The sequence below is a fragment of the Castor canadensis genome, chromosome 1 (genome assembly GCF_047511655.1).
Source record: "Castor canadensis chromosome 1, mCasCan1.hap1v2, whole genome shotgun sequence".
In the NCBI taxonomy this organism is placed as follows: Eukaryota; Metazoa; Chordata; class Mammalia; order Rodentia; family Castoridae; genus Castor; species Castor canadensis.
The window spans coordinates 207,362,336-207,378,707 of record NC_133386.1 but is presented as its reverse complement, the minus strand read 5'-3'; the positions used below and the strand labels follow the sequence as shown (position 1 = coordinate 207,378,707).

The 16,372-nt window shown below is 54.5% G+C and overlaps 1 protein-coding gene and 1 long non-coding RNA gene across 6 annotated transcripts in view; one reads left to right on the top strand and one right to left on the bottom strand.

Annotated features, from left to right (window-relative positions):
- Positions 1-16,372, top strand: part of Kcnq1 (potassium voltage-gated channel subfamily Q member 1) — a 328,142-nt gene that overhangs the window by 69,822 nt on the left and 241,948 nt on the right. For all 4 annotated transcript variants that reach the window (XM_074051015.1, XM_074051017.1, XM_020168788.2 and 1 more), the window contains exons 3-6: positions 12,195-12,321; positions 12,831-12,909; positions 13,487-13,583; positions 14,280-14,420. In XM_074051015.1, the coding sequence (XP_073907116.1) occupies positions 12,195-12,321; positions 12,831-12,909; positions 13,487-13,583; positions 14,280-14,420 (444 nt within the window). The remainder of the gene's footprint in view (positions 1-12,194; positions 12,322-12,830; positions 12,910-13,486; positions 13,584-14,279; positions 14,421-16,372) is intronic.
- Positions 12,315-16,372, bottom strand: part of LOC141415091 (uncharacterized) — a 113,014-nt gene continuing 108,956 nt past the window's right edge. The window contains exons 3-5 of one of the 2 annotated variants that reach the window (XR_012440125.1): positions 14,181-14,346; positions 13,455-13,621; positions 12,315-12,950 (exon numbers count right to left, since the gene is read on the bottom strand). This is a non-coding gene — a long non-coding RNA (uncharacterized lncRNA). Of the gene's footprint in view, positions 13,622-14,180; positions 14,347-16,372 lie in introns of both variants that reach the window. The other variant, XR_012440117.1, reaches the window with a different exon arrangement.

The window sequence follows — 16,372 nt, the reverse complement described above, 5'->3', positions numbered from 1 at the left end:
CCATGAATGGCTATTGGATTTTGTCAACTTTTTTTCTGCCTGTTGAGATAATCACGTCTTTTTTTCCTTTCTTTCTTTCTTTCTTTCTTAGCTTATTAATCGGGTGAATTGCATTGATTTTCAAAGAGTAAAACAACCCTGTATTCATCACAGAAAGCCCACTTGGTCACGATGCCTTTAAAACATATATCCTGTTGGACTGGATTGCTGAGTGGAATGTTTGTGCCTGTGTGCGCCTGGGATGGCGTCTAGTTGGTTTGCTGTCGTGGGCTGGGCTCTGGCATCAGAGAGTGAGTTGGAAGGGGTCCCCTGCTCCTCCATTTTAGGAAGAGTTTATGTAGGATTGCTAAGTTTTTCTTCCTTCAGTGTGGGTAGGGCATGGGGAGCCCGTAGGTTTCTCTGTGGGGAAGCTTTTCAGGAGACATGCAGTGGACACCAGGCTGTTTGGGCTGTGTGTTTCCTCCTGACCCAGATTTGGTGGTTTGTGTCTTTGGAAGTGCTGGTCTCCAGGGAGGAGGAATCCCAGCTCAAATTTGGAAATAAGACCCCCTCGAGATGGGAGATAATTCCTGTGCGGTTGAAGGACTATGTGTGGAGTTTGCAAAAATCCAAGTACAGCCCTGTACGGGGGCCCCACTCAGTGCTCCGATAGAGGACTTGGGGTACCTTTGAACTCAGAGCTGTTCCCAGCCCCTTCCCCATCTGATCTGCTGGACACGGTGTGGGTGGGGAGAACACCAAAGGTCAGACTTTTTCTGCCCCCTTCCAGTTCGGCTTCTCGGGAAGGCAGCCCCTTCCCCGAGCTTCAAGGAGCCGGCCCTCAGAGTCTATGACAAGTCCGCTTTTGTGCCTCCCGTTTACTGTGTAAACTTCAGCTCTGAAACAACACACATCCTTCTGAAGCTGTTCACATATTAGCTCTTAAAACAGCAAAATCCTGCACAATTTCCTCTCAATCCCTTAGAACATTCCTGAAAGGGGGAGAAAAAAAAAACTGTTTAAATTCGCCTGTCATTAAAATGTCTAGATTTGCAGAAAGAGCAGGGCACCCAGCAGTCAATAAACAGACAAGAGGGGACTCGTGCACACACGGGCCAGACACACGCACGGCACAACCTGTGATCAGGTGGCCATCCTGTCCCCATGCCTTGCAATCCCTCGATCTCAGGGCAGTGAGTGGGCTGCAAAGCTGCAGCTGGCACTGTGAAGGACTGTGCACCCTGGGTCCCTAGGCTCTGCTGGACTTCTTGTCCTGGGAAATTCTGAACTGGGGTGCTCTTAGCAGTGTGGGCTCCCAGCAGGTAAAGATAGTGCTTCTTTTCTTCTGTCCCAGCTGAGGGTGCCTTCATGAGGCATCCCATCTCTAGGGTCAGCAGCAGGGTCCTGACCTGGGAGTAAATCACCATGGAATGGGGCAGGAGAAAGGAACATAAAGCTGCCTGCCTGCCAGGTGGCTGAGGTGTCTATAGTCTGGTGCAGCAGGTCTGGAGTGCCTGCTCCCCACTGCATCACAAATTGCAGGGTGGCCAGTGGGGCTGCTGCTATGAGTGGAGGCACCCACGGGATTCTGGGGAAATGTGGCGTAGTGGTGCCTGGTGGAGGCTCCAGTGCTCATGCACCAGGCAGCCCTTGCCTCTGTATATTCAGGGTTGTAACACTCCCCCACCCCCCTCCGCCCGCCCCCAGGACTTCGCTGCTGTGGTCCTTGGCCTGGGCCACCCTCAGATACTTGAGCTGTCTGCTCAGGACCCAGGTTTTTCTGCAGTGTGGGAGGGGTGGGCCAATATGCCACAGGGAGAAAGAGAGCCTTGTCTTACCAATACTTGTGAGGACCCCTGTGGGGGGGGCTTCTGGCTCTGAGACTTGGCCATCTCCAGGGACCTTTGTCCAGCCTCTGGCCTGGCCGTGGTGATAGCCTGGAACCCCTGGGGGGGTCCCTTGCTGGCCTTTGCAGCACAGAAGTCTGAGCTCAGGCATCAGCAGCATGTCCTTCCTTCCCCACCCCCTGCCCAACCAGGCTGTGAGGAGAAGCTTTGGGCCATCCCTGGGTCCCGCGGTTGCTGGTATCCCTTGATTTACAGAAACATCGCAGTTACCTCTGCTCTCATACTGTCATGGCATTCTCCTAGTTTGTCCCCTTGTGTCCGGTGTCCTCTTGTAGTCACATTAGCTGATGCATCTATCCTGCTGTGTTATGGCCTTTTCCTAACTTAGATCTGCAAAGACCCTATTTCCAAACACAGTCACACTCTGAGGTCCTAGGCTTTGACACATGAATTGAGGGTGACACAGTTTACCCAATAACCCTAAGCCGTCAGAGGATACTTTAGCCTGGGGATCTGTGAACCTTGGCCTACAGCCTGGCTGCATGTCTGTCTCAATAAAGTTTTATTAGCACAGGGCCACATGCACTCGTGGATGTGTTGCCTCTGACAGCTTCCATGTCAGGACAGAGACTGCATGGCCTGCAGAACCTCAAGCATTTACTTTCTGGCTTTTGAGAGGAAGCTTGTATGCCACACTGTGTTCTAAGCCTTGAGAGGAATGTTAGATATGGCTTTGTTCCTCACAGAGCCGTTGATGGAGGTGAGGAGACAAAGAAATGAGGCCACATACAATTCTTGTCTTACCAGGGAGAATGCCGTAGCAAAATCACTGCTGTGGAAACTGTTCTCAGATCAGAGCTGAGCTGAGTCTGCATTTAAGGAACTAGTGGAATAGAAGAGTGCAGAGAACACCCAAATCCATGGGTTCAAAGAGGAGTGGAAGTTAGACTGAGAAGACAAAACCAAGTAACATAGCACCTGGAAAGCAGAAAAGAATCAAGTCAAATTATTCAATTTTACACTAAATATAAACGTCTCGAATTCATCTACCAAAAAACAGAGGACTGTCGGGAGGGGATTTACTTATTCTTAATTAATCCATTTTTGCCACATTGGGGATGGAACCCATGGTCTGTGCATGTTAGGCAAGCATTTCATCTCCAAGCTATGCCCCTAGCCTAGTTTTTATTTTCAAACAAATGCATTACTCAGTAGAATTAAGTAAAGCAAGTTGATAATGGACAGTTGAAAAATAAAGGATGGCCAAAAATATGCCAAGAAGCTGCACATAAAACTAAAGAGACTAAGAAACAAAGCCTCTGAGAGGTACAATATTATCAACATTGAAGTCCGGACAAGACAAGTATAGACAAGCACCACACTTTTTGGAGGGGCTATTTGTAAATGTTTAGGCATCAAACAGCATAAAATATGGTTTTTTAAAAAGCTAGATGCGTGCAAGGAACAGTGGGTTTGCTGTGGTAACTGTGGTATTTTAATGCACCTTTGTCAGAATAGCTTCTAGCAGGCACTGAGTGAGTTCACAGGCGGCTGGGTACATGTTGGAATCATGAGCTGTTTCTGATTCTCACGGTAATCTAAAACAGCTCATCCTGTTATCTATAGCCTTAGAACAGACATCCACAGATCCAGCCCTTCAAAGAACTGCCAGAGCTCAGCTCACCAGCCTGCAGTCTGGGAAGAGCTCAGGGACAGTCCACCTCTGCCCTGCACTGTGGGAGCCTTGGGAAGGGTTCCATTTCCGAGATGGCGCCATTCCCCTAGCAGGGGCCTCTCTGTGGCTACGTGGTTTCTTCATACCTCCATTCCAGGAGTAAACATTCAAGATATTTAAAACACACTTGCTGAGTATGCACAGGGCCTGGGTTCGATCCCCAGCACAGAGAAAAAAAAACAAAAAAAGCCAGCAGATGCAAGTATTGCAAAAGGCAGGAAGTGCGAGAAGCATGGGGGAGCCTCAGCATCCCTTGCTAAGCTTTTTTGATCACAAAGCCCAGATTCCAAAGGAAGGATGGCAAATGATGCCAGGACCACACTTGCAGATCCTGATCATGGAGATGCTTTGTTTCCTTATGCCCACGGGATAATTCTGAAACCAAAAAATATACCTCTGAAAATTGAGATTTAACTGGCCATGGTCTCTGATCAAAACCCAATATAACTAGAAATAAATGGATAAAATATTGCAAACATTAAAAAAAAACCCCTCAAAACTATAACTGTGTTAAGATGAAGCAGCAGTCTCCCGAGCAGCCATAAGAAAGTCCATGAGGTAAACAGCTCCATGTAGAGCTATGTGGAGTCCCCTCCACCCTGGAGAGGCGCCTTGCACCCTGCCTCCCAGCAAGGACCCCCCACCCCCATCCTCCCCCAGCACTAACTGTAGACCCTGCAATCTCATTTTCATGCTGTCGCCTCTGTAGCTCCTGGAGCCCTTCATGTTTGCAACCCCACAGAGGTTGAAAATCATTAAATAAAAATAAATATTCTTTAAAGTGTATGCATTCTATGTTGTGCAAACACCCACACTCACTGAGCACCTCTGGGTGCCTACATTCTGTCAGGGGATGACTCATCTGGTGCCCTGGGGATATCTGGGAAGTCATGCAGCCTCCTATCAGTCAGAACCTATTGATAAGTCCAGTTCTGGGCAAGGATTAGATGGGCTAGCCTGTGGGCTTCTTCCTGACGCCATCTGCCTCCTCAACTGCCAGCCAGGTTTTGGGTGGCCACTGAGCCGTGTCCGCCTCCTGACCTCCAGAACACCCAGGCAGGAAGGAAGGGAGTGGGCAGGGCATGGGTACCCCCACCTTGCTGGCTTGCAGCAAACTGGGTCCCAAGTTTTCTGAACTGCATGTAGCTCTAATCGGTCTCCACAAGGCACCAGTAGTACATGTGAAATCAAAATAACCGAAGGGTCTGCCCTCTCCCTACCATGGGTGGGCAGCCTTTATTCAGAGGCCGAGGCCTGGAAGCCTGCAATTCTGGAAAGGCTTTGGCCCTGATGATAAGGGCTCTGAGGATGTGCTAGACCCACGGGTATGGTCCCAGTCTCTTGTCTCAGCTCTTTGGCTCCATCCTCTCTCCACCCAGGGACCCTCACACACACCACACACACAGAGTAGCAGCCCCCAGCCATCTCCTACTAAGATCTATTTGTAGAGCGAGAGTGACATGAGTTAGGGGTCAGGATGAAAAATGAGGAGGAGGCCTGGAATAGAGCCCTGAGCTGATAGAAGGAATCACCTGAGTCTTGACCTGTGGGCATGATTTGTTCAAGGGCATCCCCTGGGTGACGAAATTACACTTCTATTGTTCTCTGAAAGAGAGCTGGGCATCCCTAAGAGGCTTCCTGCAAATCCACGGAGGCCGTCTGTCTGCCTGATGAGATTGGCCACTAGGCCTGGAGAGTTGTAGCAAAATGCTTGGGTATATGGCTCCTGTGTAGGCTGGGGGTGACACCAGGGGATCCCAGGGCTCAGCCTCAGCCAGAAAGGAGGGTACCAGACCAGGGAGACATGGGGAGACCTAGACCTCATACTCCTGGGAGGTCTTGGTAGGGGCTGCTTGGGTAGGAAACGTGGGGTCGGTCAAATAGCCAACCCTTGAGGTAAGCCCTGTAGCTCTGGCCCCATGAAAACTTCCCCAGACAGCCACAGTGGACACTGGGCCTTATGCCTCCTGCTGAAGTGTCCAGCATGGGAGGATCAGACAACAGCTGTTGCCCACTTGTAGGGTTGCCTGATGGATGGGAACACCCATCCCCACAGTCGCTGAGTAAGCCTCATGGCCTCTCCCGCTTAGTGTAAAGAATGGTCATCTGGATAGCTAGCACATAGAGCTGGTTCTTGGGGGAAAAAGAATCACCCCAAAATCGGGACAACACTAATGGGTAGGGATACAGAATGGCAGTGTTGGAAACCTCCCCAAGAAGGCTTGTTGTTGCTCCCTACTGTGTTGTCTTGACACTTTTCAGCTCTCACAGGGTTCAGGGTGGCCAGCCTGGGGAGAGGCCCGTTTCCTGGGTGTGTCATCCTATGCCTCAGGGGTTCTGTTGTTCCCTCTGTCCCTGCCAAGGGCTCCCCTGGGGCAGCAGGGGCCTACCTCCAGTGAAGCTGACCTGCTCCAGGCCACCTCAGACAGCCAGGGTCTCAGGCAGGAAGTGGAGGGTCCATGCCCAAGGTTGTGGTTCAGTAGTACCCAGGGAATGGCTGACCGGCAGGGTGTCTGTCTACTCAAGGCTCGCAGGTGGGCTCAACCTTGGCAATAGGGTACTCAGGGCCAGAGGGCGTTTTGACAGGAGAGGGCTTGTGGCTGGGAGGAGTTACTTCTCCATAGGGTCCTGGCTCCATCCCTGTTGTGCAGGGTCTCGGGGCAGCTGAACCTGACTTTGTCCTTCTTTGCTGCCTCCTCAGAGTTCCTATAGCCTTTGTCACCTGGGCCTGGCTGGTGGCCCATGGTGCCTGTCCCAGACTGGGGCCTCTCTGACAGGGTGGGGTTTGGTGCTCCCCAGAGTGGACTGTGAGCATGGCCTGAGGGCTCCAGCTGTGCCCAGCACATGTCACCGGGGGGCCCATGGGCTCTCAGCACAGGCTGGCGGCTGGGAGCAGCTGGCCACAGGCAGGCCCCGGAACAAAGGGCGCTTTGAGCAGCCTGCGTGCCTGCATTGCGCCTCCGGCCAGCTGACCCTCCCGGGAATGCCGAGGTTGACTCTCTCTATGGCTTACCGGGGCCCACGTGGAGTGGGAACAGCTGGCTTCAAAGCCTGCCAGAGGGGCTGTATGCTGAGGGGACAGCCACCCTCTTACAGGAAGCCCCCTGGCTTAGGGTAAAGCTTTCTTTGCAGGTTTCCTAGTTGTGGAAGAAGGGCAAGCCCTTAAGGCCTGGTCCCCCTAGCAAGTCTGTCCTATGGGCAGCCTGTAAGGGGCCTGGGGTACGCAGAACCCCAGTGAAGGGTCTCCCAGTCCTGCGTGCCTGTATCTGTCCTATCCAACGTTCACAGAGCCCTGGGAGGCCAGCTGGGCCTTTGCCTCCATGACCCTGGTTCTGGAGTCTTCCCACCCAACACCCTCCATACAGCCCAGCCCTGACTCCTCAGCAGTTAATCTTCCTACCCTCTTTAAGATTAATTTTTTCATTTAAAAAGATAGTCGAACACAACATCAGAGACACTAAAATAGCCATGATAAGCATCTGTGAGGCTCCTTTTAGCAAAAAAAAAAAGAAGAAAAACAGTCTTTCATCAGAGGGTCGGCACGCAGCTGCCCGCCCGCGCTGGTGTGCCCTGCAGGGCCCTCACTATCTCCCACGGGTGAGCGATGGCGGCAGGGCTCACCTCCGAGCTTCTAAATCATGCAGTGCCGGCAGCTTGGAACTTCAAAACACTCCGAGCTTCAGAAAACTTCCCCAATGATGGGGATTCGTCAGCTGATAAAATGAAACAATAGATAAGGTGCCGGCGACCTTCATCCTTCCCTGTGAGTGATGGTTCCGTGGAGATTGCGAAACGCCGGCTGATGTGGGGCCTTTCCCCTCTTGTACACTTCGAGTAGAAATGCAGATAAGCACCCAGAGTTTTGCTGAACCTTTGTGTTGGCCCTGAGGACTTGGATTTGGGCAGATCTGCTGTTATGTGCCTCTGTCACACCAAACACCGGCACAGAGGCGTGCTCCCAACAGGGCTGTCTTTGTGACTTGGAGCTCTGTCTTTTTCTTCTGAGTCCCCTCTGCTGGTTGAGGGTTGAGGGTCATAGTGTTGGTCTGAGAGATGAACTGATTTCAGTGAAGTCCTAGGAGACAACATGACTGCGCCTTACTGTGCCCCTGTCAGTGCCCAGAACCCAAGAGTGCCACCGAACCCTGGTCCCCATGCATGTTTTGTCAACAAGAACATAGGCTCTCGTTCATTCCGTCTCCACCTTGCCTGGCCCCTTGTGCTACTTGGAGTTTGCCTCATCTCCACCAGGAGAGACTGTAGCAGTCATAGATCACTCATGTCCTGTTTCTTTGATCAACACCGAGTCAATGGGAGAATAAAGAGTGAAAACCAAAGTCTCCAGGACAAGCTAGAAGCAACCCGCCAGGCCACAGATCGAGGCATGGCAGAGACCCAGGATGCGCTCGGGAGGCCTGACCAGAGGGGCCCAGGGCCCCCAGGGCTCCAGCCTTATTGTGGCAAAACACGTATACCATAAAAGTCACCATTTGAAGTGCAGTGCAATTCAGTGGTAGTCAGTACAGCCACAGGTTGTACAACCACCCCTATCTAGTTTCAGACGCTTTTCAACAACCAAAGGGAGACCCGCATCTCAGCCACTGCTCCCCCCTTTCTTTTTTTCCTCTCACCTTCCTGTCTTCCTTCCTTTTTCCCATTTTCCTTCTTTCTTTCCTTTCTCTTCTTCCCCTCCCTCCCTGCCTTCTTTCTCTCCTCCTTCTTTCTTTTTTGCTGTCTTAAAAGTCATAGAACATAGAAGTTCGCCATTTTTAGCACCCAGCTCAGGGTATCAAGCACCTTTATGGTGCTGCTCAGCCATCACCACCATCCACCTCCAGGGCTTCCTCATCTGCCCACACTGAAAGACCAGGGGCCTCCTAATCCTTTTATGCTTGGTTTGTCAGTGGCCACAATGTCCCCAAGGTTCATAACTATTGTCAGAATTTCCGTCCTTCTTGAGGCAAATCATGTTCCCTTGCATGAATGACTGTATTTTATTCCCCCACTCCTCGGCAGGGGACAGTACCTTTGCCCTGCTGTGAACACACTCCGTGACCCAGGCACAAAACTGCCCTCCTGGGTGCAGACCCAAAAGTGGAATCACTGTTCTCCAGCAATTTTACTTTTCTTTAGCTTCTTACTGTTTTTTACAGTAGACTTTTTTTTAGAGCAGAATTGTGTTGGTGGTGACTCCATGCTTATATTTGAGGAACCACTCAAGTGGCATTGGATCCCCACGACAGCCATGCGCCATGGTCTGGTCTCCACATATTCACTGTGCTTGTTCGAGCTGGGTGTTGGTTCCAGGCATCTCGTTCTGATTTGTACTTCCTGGTGCTCAGGGATACTGAGCTTGTCTTCGTGTGCTGAAGAGCTGTGTGTATCTCTTCTCTAGATAAATGTCTGAGTCCCTAGACTTTCAAAAAATCAGGTTATCTGTTAATAGCTTTGTATTAAAAAAATAATAATTTGAAATTACACAATTAGTGTCTCTAAGAGCCAATCTTGAACACCTACATTGTGGGAGACAAGAGATCACAGGGGGTCTACTTCCAGCTCCGGGGCAGAGCAAGCTAGCATGTGGTGGGGGACAGCATGTGGGAACGGTGATGGGCGTGAGGGTCTTGAAAGTTGGACCCTGATACTCATGGTTTTCATACCCTATCAGAAAAGCCTGCTGTTGACGTTGACCATGGTGCCCGGTGTGGAGGAGGACAGCACCAGTCAGGGCCGTGTGGTACTTTCCTGTCCTGCTTGCTCCTCATTTTCCTGAGGGGCTTCAGGGAGCACAGACCATGTGGTCTGCTGGCCATCTGAGCCCAGCAGCATTCTCCCTGGCTGTGAAGGAAGGAGGGTGCTGGAGTTTGGGGGCTTTGTGCCTCCTCATCAGAACACCTCACACCCAGGCTCCAGCCCAGACTCGACCCTGTGGCTCCCCAGCTTGCCTGACAGCACACAACCTGAACACCAGGGTGGTGGGGATGCTCAGGACCCCACATGCCCTAGTTGGCCTTGGTACAGGGGATATAGGACACCTCTCTGATCCAATTCAGCCAGGAGGGTGGCCCTCACATCTCTGGGTCACCCCATGCTAGGCTGCCTCCTCTCACATCTGAGTTTTCTGTCCCTGGAGCCCACCAGCCACTGGCCTGTGCTCACTGTCCCCAGTTACAGGGCCATTCTCAGAACCCTCCACGGTTCTTGTGATCATGTCTGTGAGACAGCCCTCCATGGCCATGACTGGCCCTACTAAATAATGTCTCCTCCAAATCTGAGGACACCTATGCTCAGTCTGGCCCCAGAGCCCCTCTGCCATGGACTCCAGTGTCCCCTATCTGTAGTGTGGCCCTGATACACTCCTACCCCTACAGCTGTTCATCCCACGCCCTGGGATCATTTATCATGACCCTGCCTTGGTGGGTCGAGGAGAAACTGTGGACTCTGTGCTCGACATGTATACGTGTCTTGGTGGCCTCTGCCACAAAGCCATCTGCAGCCAGGAGGCAGTCTTGCTCTGGTATGAGGGGCAGTGGCTAGGATGGGAGGGGCCTCTGTCCCTTTGCTCTGACTGGTCTCATTGGAGACCCTGGGCTCCTTGGCCCAAGGGCAGCCCTCTCTCCCTGTCATATCTGTGGGTCAGAGCTCAGGGCCACACTCCATCAATGTCCTGGGGGACTGGTGTCCTTGACCTGGCTTTGCAAGCAGCACGTGGGTTCCCCACAGGGGCCGTCTGGAAGGCTGAGCGGTGCTGGGTGCCCCTCAGGGATGGCCTCTGGAGTAGCACTGCTATCAGTGGGAGCTGGCCTAGTTCAGCTGGGTGGGGGGAGGCTCCCAAGGGCCAGAGGTGAGGGGTGCTAGGCTGACAAGAACAGAACAGGGTTGGGGATGGACCTGGAGGGCAGGAGGAATGAGGGAGGTGGGGGAAGGCATCTCACACACAGGCTCTGAGAGGAACCCCAGGATGTTGGGTGCCTGGGAGGAATGGACAGGTCTGCAGGACAGGTGAGCCTGGGAGCCTGAACCTGCCCAGGCAGTGAGCACACAGGCTAGGAAATCATCTCTCTCAGCCCCCAGGGTCTGGACTACTGGGGCTGGGCTGGCTTCCATGGACAAGAGCTGAGAGGAACTGGGGTGTTGCCCCCTGAATTGGGTGGCCCAATTCAGGATCTTAGAGGCTCAGTCCTCCTGTAGACCCCATCCCTGCTGAGTGCCAGCCGCCAGGGGTCCCAGCATGGTCTTGGCCTGGAATGTCATCCTGCCCAGCCCAGGCGTGCATGCAAAGCTGATGTGGTAGAGATGATTTTATCTCTGAACAAACATTGGGTCCAGCCATCTCCTGCCTGGGACATGGATGTTTTCCTCGGCCTCTTCCAGGCCTGCCACGGCGCCATACTGATTAACTTGGCCCTGTCTGGACTGGACGAGGTGAGCGGGGGTCTTCCCAGGCAGTGACACAGCCCAGCTCCTCTGCAGCTGGCCCTTACACTGTGACCCCATGACAAACAGGATTTGAAGAATTCGTGTTGTTTGAAATGATTTCTATCGCTGTCTCCTTTTGGAGGAGGGTCCAGCTATTTCAAGGCCGCCAGTCCCCAAACAGGTTCTCCTCAAGTGTAAGGTCAAGGTAGTTGGATGGACCTACACCCATCAGAAGCCATAGCTAAGAGGGTATTTAAATGATAAGCCAGGTGTGGTAGCATATGCCTGTAATCCCAGCTAGTTGGAAGGCAGGATCACAGCAAAGTTAGGGAGACCCTATCTCGAGAACCGAACAAAAACAACAGGGCTGGGGGAATAGCTTAAGAGGTAGTACATTTGCCAGGCAAATTCAAGGTCCTGGATTTGATCCTCAGTCCCCTCACATAACGATAAAGTATTTGAAAATAAGAAAACCCTGATACCAGCCAGCTGGTGGCCCATGGATGCACAGAGCTGAGTGGAGGCTGTTGTTTTGGGGTGCTGTTCTTTCAACTGGGGCCACCAGTGGTCAGGTGTGCCATTTCCCATGGAGTCACTCTGACTAGAACCTTGGTGCTCTGTGTTGCAAAGACACGCATGGCACTGAGCCCCGGTGTCCCCACACGAAACAAGGTGAACCCAAGTCCTTGCAGCTGAGTGGCTCAGGTAGCACATTTGTCTTCCTTCATCCAGCAGATCCATCCTGAGTGACAACTAGGGGCCTGGGAAGTGGGGGGACAAGGCCAAAGTAGCCTGTCCTGGTGGACTCAGCCACACCCACCCAAAACCCGTCCCCAGGACCTGAGGACAGAGTTGGAACCAACAACTCAAGAAGGCCACAGAGCCCGGGGGGCCAACACCTCCACATACAATCCCTACACACCCTCCCCCGAAGGGTCCCGAGCAAACGCTTTTTGCAAAGGAGGGTGTTAACTCCCCCGTGCTTCTTCCCGGGATGCTTTGCTCTTTATCTCAAGCACGAGCTGGGTGCTGTCACTATTACTTTGGTCTCTGGTCTCTTCAGGTGGGCACCACCTGTCCTTTCAGGTGGAGACCTGCCTACTGCTCTCGGTGAGTCCCTGAGCACAGGCTCTTGGCCTGGGAGCCTGCCGAGTTGCATGGGGGTCTGCACAGGCCGCAGAGGCGCGTGGTGAGCTGGCCGCCCTCTTCCTCAGGAGATCGTCCTGGTGGTATTCTTCGGGACAGAGTACGTGGTCCGCCTCTGGTCTGCAGGCTGCCGCAGCAAGTACGTGGGCATCTGGGGCCGCCTGCGTTTTGCCCGGAAGCCTATTTCCATCATCGGTGAGTCACATCCACCTGTAGACATGCCACCCCAGGTTCCTGGGACAAGAAGGACGCCCACAGCATGACCACCACCAGAGAGCATTCCCAAGGACTGAGCGACACCTCACCCCCCAACACACACACTATTCTACCTGCCCCACGACAGGGCGGTACCCCAAGGCCAGAGGGAGTTGACATCCAGGTCCCTAGCACGGGAGCCAGCTGCAGCCTGGGACCCTCCACACAAGGTGTTTGGCCCTTCACATCTTCTGGGAACTACCTGACTTGGCCTCAGGTCCAGATCTGAGGCTCTGTCCTCTGTAGCACCTCGCAGGCCTCAGCATAGGGCCCAGCTCTGGCTGGGACATGGAGGTGGGGCCTCTGTGGTTCAGACACTGCCGATCCCCCACCCCCCCCCGGGTTGTCCCCAAGTCCCATTTGGACCTTGTCTCACGTGAGCAGCAAGGCCCCCTCCCAGGGGCAGGCAGGGCCCATGCCGAGGGTCCTGACAAGCTGCTCCTCTTCAGATCTCATCGTGGTTGTGGCCTCCATGGTTGTCCTCTGTGTGGGCTCCAAAGGGCAGGTGTTCGCCACGTCAGCCATCAGGTATGTCCAAGCTTCGAGCTCTCCCTGGGGGACACCCCTTGCTGTAGGGATGGGAGGGGGCTGACCTGTCACCCAGCTGCCTTTTCCCAGCTGTGGGTGTTCTCGCCCTCTGTCCACCGCACTTTGATTGCTCATTGTCCCAGCTGAGCAGAGCTGGCATGGCAGGCAGCAGCTGTGGCTCAGGGTCCTGAGGCAGCCCTGGGTTCAAGGCCCCTCACCAGTGCTTTTTGACTTCCAGAACTTGGGTAGCAACCTGACTGTGTCCAGTCTGCTCATCTATAAACTTTCCCCAGAAGGCAGCCTAGGGTCCAAAGGAGTTTGGAGAAGTGCAGCTGGCCCTCACCCTGACCCCATGGTGGGCAAGTGGGGTTAGAGTCAGTTGGGAAGGGCTGCCCTGGGGCGGGGCAGGGGTCAGAGGCACCTGACCAAGGCTGAGGCCAGGAAGCGAGACAGTCCTGGTCCGAAGGGCAGTGTGTACGTGTCTCTCCCACTGAAGAGAGGACTGGCATGGGCAGGGACGCCAGGAGAGGATGCCTGAGACTGACCTGGTCCTTAGCCTGCTCTGTCTCCTTTCCAGAGGCATCCGCTTCCTCCAGATCTTGCGGATGCTGCATGTCGACCGCCAGGGCGGCACCTGGAGGCTCCTGGGCTCTGTGGTGTTCATCCATCGCCAGGTGGGTGGTCCAGGTGGAGGGGGCGGGGGGAGAACAGCCTGTAACAGTAAGTCAGTCAAGGGGGCAGGTGCCAGGGCACTTGGGTCTGTGGATGGGCCCCAAATCCCAGAGCCTCCTGGGAGGATCTCTGGAGGTCACTCCACCCCACACCGTGGTGCCAGTGTCCTCGGTCTACCAGTTTGATGCGAGACCGGTACCACCTTCCTCCGGGCTGGGAACACGAGACCATTGCGTCTTGCAGAAACACAGATGGGGGAAAAAGTCTATGAGGCTCAGAAATTTAAAGCCAGGCAAATCCAGGACAGGGCAGCTAACATGATGGCCTTCAGTGCCTTCCCAAGTTGCCTCGGGGACCCTTCATTTCACAGAGGCTCTGTAGGGGACCGGCCAATGCTTGGTTCTATCCTGTTGTGGAAGACGCAAGTGATGGTCAACTGAGGCTGCACAGGCCCAGGGTAACAGCTGGGAGCAGCCTCACTTCTGGGTGACAAGACCCCCTCACACCTGCCATTTTTGAGTTGGGAAAAAGTAGGGTATTTGGAGTTAGCTCTGTGTGCGAAACACGTGTAGAATGCTCTGGTAAATGCCAGAACTTACCGGCCAGGCAGTCCCTCGCTGCAACAGGTGTGAGCGAAAGTGCTTTCGCAGGAAGGCTTCTGCCCACGTGGGCTGATGCGGTCTTGTCTGCCGGCCTAGGAGCTGATAACCACCCTGTACATCGGCTTCCTGGGCCTCATCTTCTCCTCCTACTTCGTGTACCTGGCTGAGAAGGATGCAGTGAACGAGTCAGGCCGCATTGAGTTCGGCAGCTACGCAGATGCCCTGTGGTGGGGGGTGGTAAGTTGGGGCCCTGGGTAGGGGTGTCCTAGGTGGGGCTGTGTGTGCCCAGGCAGAGGCGGGGACAGGACCCCGGGCTATGGTCTCTGGAGGTTTTCTGCCTCCCTGACTGTGGCTCCTCACTACAACTTTTAAAAGCTTTTGTGCGTAAAGCTGTACTTGGAGCCAATCGTACAGGGCCCCAGGCTCAGCACTGAGTGAAGTTTGGACACCGTTACCTTTGAACTTGTGTTTTGGAAGGGAAGTCTGACGGAATAGGGGAGCTTGTGCGGGGACTTGGTGCCTCCACCTGGAGGGGTCTTGGGTGTGGGTGGGAGTGTGGGGGTCAGACGTGTACTCTGGGTGTTTCTGGAGGTTCTACACTGATCCTGTGGGTCTCCCTGCGCCCAAGGAGCAAGACATGAAATAGCATGGCACTGTGATGGGTTGAGAGCCCAGGTCTCCGTGGACTTGGGGCCTGCAGGTTCTCTTGCTGCATAAGGGTCAGCTGGGCCCCAGGCTGGGGGGACAAGTTCGAGCCACCCCAGCAGCTGGGAGCCTGGGTTGGGGTGACTTGAGGGCCTCCGAGCGGCCAGTGTGTGGGGAGGGGAGACCAGTAAGTGACAAATGGCCCTGTGTCCCGTGCATAAGTATCACATGTCCCAAAGCGAGGCGAGGCTGGGCCCAGGTGTGCAGGTGGGGTGGGAGTCAGGGAGGAGAGAAGTGTTCCCAGGGAGATGGGGCTATGGAAAATAGGGTACCCCTCAGGCCATGTGCTCCCAAGTCCTGTGCTGCTAGTGTGTGTCCTGAGGCCTGTCTCTTAAGACCCTAAATGCTGGCCTGGGATTCTAGGGGGCCATCTGGATGGTTAGTGTCCTCCAGAGTTGGTGGCTGCCATAAAGCCTTCAAGTCCTCCACTGAGAGCTGGCCTTTGTCCAGGATCCAGCTTTGGGTTTTCTGCAGGGAACATAGGTTCCATGCCATCCCTCAGGTGCAGGGGCAGAGGGCTGTCCAGAAGCCACCAAGACCCAGGGAGGTGCCAGCATGCCTTGGTCAGTTGCAGCCCTGGATGGGATGTGAGGAGCCTAAGCCAACTCCCATCTGGACCCGGCATTCCCAGGAGGCCTGCTAACCTCTGTCAGCCAGTGAGAAGGAGGGAGAGTGGGGCCGGAACCAGAAGAGGAGAAGGTGCAGCCTGCAGGAAGTGGGAGCTAAAGCTTGGGGGGTAGCACCTGATGGGACAGACAGGTGTGGGGACAGCTGTACCAGGCCCCCACCCATGCCCCCCAAGTGTTCTGTACAGGAAGAAAGGGCTCACAGCTGGCTCCCTGTCAGGGCCCTCAACCTCCACCAGAAGGGAGGCCGCTGAGGTCAGGAAGCCTGGCGAGCACATGGTCCTTCATCCCTGTGTCCCCCATCAGGCTGGGCACACAGCGGACACTCCCCACACGGGATGAATCAGTGTATTTTCTGGGTGCTTCCAATGTGCACAGCAGTTCAGGAAAGTCAAGCTCCCAGGTTGGGGCAGGCCCTGGATTCAGCCTCTGCCCGCCCTCCTGGGGCCTGTGTCCCCAAAGCCCTCGTATAGCAGGCCTGAGCAGGTTTGGGCAGGAGGGCTCAGCCCTCAGGCAGAGAGCTCTCCTGTGGCAGGGGGATGCATCTCAGGGATGGGGCAGGGCCTGCGAGGAGGGACAGAATTCCCTTTTGGGAGATGGGCAGTGCGGGCCGAGGTGCAGCAGGAAGCGAGTGGGTGACTGCCTGAGGCATGGCTGATAAGTGGTGCCCAGCCTTGGCGCTGCCCTGCCTGCCTTCCCGGCCGTCTGCTGGAGCTGCTCCCCGGCCCCCGGCCCCCTGGCCTGCAGCAAAGCGGCGCTCCCACTCCCACACCTGTGCAAACATCCGTCTGCCGGCCGGGAACACGGCCCCTTTGTGCCGGGCCTTGGCACCAGTGCCCCGGCCTGCGCCGTCAACCC